The sequence below is a fragment of the Sinocyclocheilus anshuiensis genome, unplaced genomic scaffold (genome assembly GCF_001515605.1).
Source record: "Sinocyclocheilus anshuiensis isolate Anshui unplaced genomic scaffold, SAMN03320099.WGS_v1.1 scaffold77, whole genome shotgun sequence".
NCBI classification, from domain to species: Eukaryota; Metazoa; Chordata; class Actinopteri; order Cypriniformes; family Cyprinidae; genus Sinocyclocheilus; species Sinocyclocheilus anshuiensis.
Genome location: NW_015537941.1, coordinates 460,947 through 463,743, shown reverse-complemented (window position 1 = coordinate 463,743; position 2,797 = coordinate 460,947). Strand labels below are relative to the sequence as shown.

General features: G+C 31.6%; 1 protein-coding gene across 1 annotated transcript in view; it reads right to left on the bottom strand.

Annotated features, from left to right (window-relative positions):
- Nucleotides 1-115: 115 nt before the first annotated feature.
- Nucleotides 116-2,797, bottom strand: part of LOC107663565 (sodium-independent sulfate anion transporter-like) — a 10,927-nt gene continuing 8,245 nt past the window's right edge. The window contains exons 14-16 of the mRNA XM_016453806.1: nt 1,842-1,941; nt 1,674-1,807; nt 116-772 (exon numbers count right to left, since the gene is read on the bottom strand). Of these exons, the coding sequence (XP_016309292.1) occupies nt 656-772; nt 1,674-1,807; nt 1,842-1,941 (351 nt within the window). The 3' untranslated portion in view covers nt 116-655. The remainder of the gene's footprint in view (nt 773-1,673; nt 1,808-1,841; nt 1,942-2,797) is intronic.

Here is a 2,797-nt window from a genome sequence, read left to right as displayed (position 1 = left end):
GTGAATATAGATTTTTGCATCAAAAGATATTTGAATATTTTATGTATAGTAATTAAAAAACAACAAACTAAATTTCTAATTCTCCAAGAAAATATTTCAAGCATAGCCATTGTAGATCATATCAGTTTAATGTCAAAAGAGACATTTCAGTGTTTGTCTGTTTAATCTTTGTCCAAACATCTGTGTCCTAATGGAGATTCAGTTTCATCTACAAACAATAAATGTAAACATACTAAACTTATAAAAGTACTACAATAAACTGCAGAGAACGAGAATGATCTTGATTAATGTAATATATGTTATGTTTTGAGAAACCAGTCTGATTTTTAGTGCTTTTAACCCAAAATGCTTAAGATTTGATTCTTTAGTGTTGAGAATAAGTGCATGTTCATAAAATTACATGGGATTCATTTTAATAAAAAATAAACAGATTACCTAAAAATAGTTTTAAGTGCAAAAGCATCATTTGGTCGTCATGTACACAAACTTTGTAACTTTGTTCCCCATCAGTTTTCATCAAAGTGTCTCTTCCTAAGTGCTGATTGGTCAAAGGTGTGCCCAGAATATTTCAGGCGACCAATCATCAGTGGGTTTGCGGTATTCAGGTGCTGATTGGCTCGAAGCCATGTGATCAGTTCGTGCCAGTGATTGGCTGTTAGAATTGTTGTTCGTAGTGATTGATACTTGTCAGAAGTTGCAGAGCCTCATCTACTCTGTCTGTATGTCGGAAACCAGGAAGATCAGCCGTCAACAACACCTTCAGTACTGACGGCTGAGAGACATACAGAGAGAAGAAACAGATTATAAAACGTATTACTACATTTACAGTGGTGTGAAAAAGTGTTGGCCCCCTTCCTAACATTAAAGTGTGACAAACATGCAAAAAAATAAGAAATCAGGAAGGGGGCCAACACTTTTTCACACCACTGTATATATATATGTAAATTTTTTTATATATAAAAATAAGTTAGAATAATAACTTTTAAAATAATAAAATACACAATATAATGTTCTATATTATATTCTATACACAATTGAATGTTTTTTTCAAATGCCTGAAATAATAATGTATGTTCTTAATTATAAAATACAATATTTATATTGTTTATATAAACAATGTTAAATGCCTTTTTTAAAAGCTGTAAATGGGTTAAAATAACCATAATTTTCTATTTTACATTTCTATTTTTATACATACCACATCATTTTAAATGCATTTCAAATGATTTCTATTCTTAAGTTATTTTTGTTTTTCAAACAGTAGAACAATCGCAATTGTTGTAATCTACTTATAAATTTATTTAGATTATTTTATCGATTTTAATGTTTTTAATATTTTATTTTTAATGTTTAGATTCAGTGTTAGGGTAACTTTAATTTTTAATGTTAAATACATAAAAAATGAATAATTAATGTTAAATGTGTTTCAAATTCCTCAAATAACATTATATTCAATGAAATGCCTCTTTAAAAGTATAATGCCTCTTTTACGGTATAAATGTTTTTTTTATAATGTAAAAAAGAAACATTACCAATTATATACATATATAATTTAAGTAATTCATTAATATATTAATATACTTATATTCTAATATGTAAATTATATATTTTTTTATTTTTTATTAAAGATGACTGAGCTTAATGTTAGAAATGGCGTTGATTTTAAACACTACCTTCAGTCCAGCGAAGATCATCGATACTCCTCTCAGCTCGATCTGTTTGAGCAGTTCAGTGAGCTCATGGATGACAGTGAAGTCTATAGAGCTGACGTGAGAACAGTCCAGAACCAGACAGCGTGCAGGAGACGCTGACAGACCACAGACACGAGACTGTGAGCACTCCGTGAAGAGCGTGTTTGTACACGAGTCTGCTGAGATGCTCTGTCATGGGGAAGTTCAGCCCACTGTCCGGCTCCAGAAGCAGCACACCGTGATCAGACACCTGAACACACACACACACAAACCTCACTGACTGCTGCTGCTGCATCTTGGTCATTTTACAAACATCACACTTCATTTCATATTTAATGGTAAAGAAATTATAGTATTCTATTAGTATATTAGTAGTATATAGTATTTAAAGTATTTTGGAGATTTTGGAGCCCTTTATGCTTCCATCTGCTGACAAGCATTATGGAGATGCTGATTTCCTTTTCCAGCAGGACTTTAGCACCTGCCCACAGTGCCAAAACCACTTCCAAGTGGTTTGCTGACCATGATATTACTGTGCTTGATTAGCCAGCCAACATGCCTGACCTGAACCCATATGGAATCTATGGGATATTTTCAAGAGAAAGATGAGAAACAGTCGATTCAACAATCCAGACGAGCTGAAGGCTCAATAGTGCTTCAGCAGTGCCACAGGCTGATCGCTTCTATGCCACACTTCACTGATGCTGGAGTTTGTGCTAAAAGAGCCCCGACCAAGTACTGAGTGCATAAATGAACATACTTTAAAGAACTTTAACTTTTCTTTTTTACAAATCCTTTTTTTGATTGATCTTAGGAAATATTCTAATATTTTGAGATACTGGATTTTTGACTTTCATGAGCTGTATAGCTCTAATCGTGTTTTTGTCTAGAAAGATCATAAAAAATAAGTTCTGGGTTTTCACACTTATATGAAAGGTTCACTTTTTGAAATAAGTTACAAAAAAAAGAACTTTTTCACGATATTATAATTTTTTTGAGATGCACCTGTAGATAGATAGATATTTTACTTAGATATGTATATGTAATTGTAAATATTAATTATGTAAAATATGTAATTGATATGTAAAATGTATATATATATATAT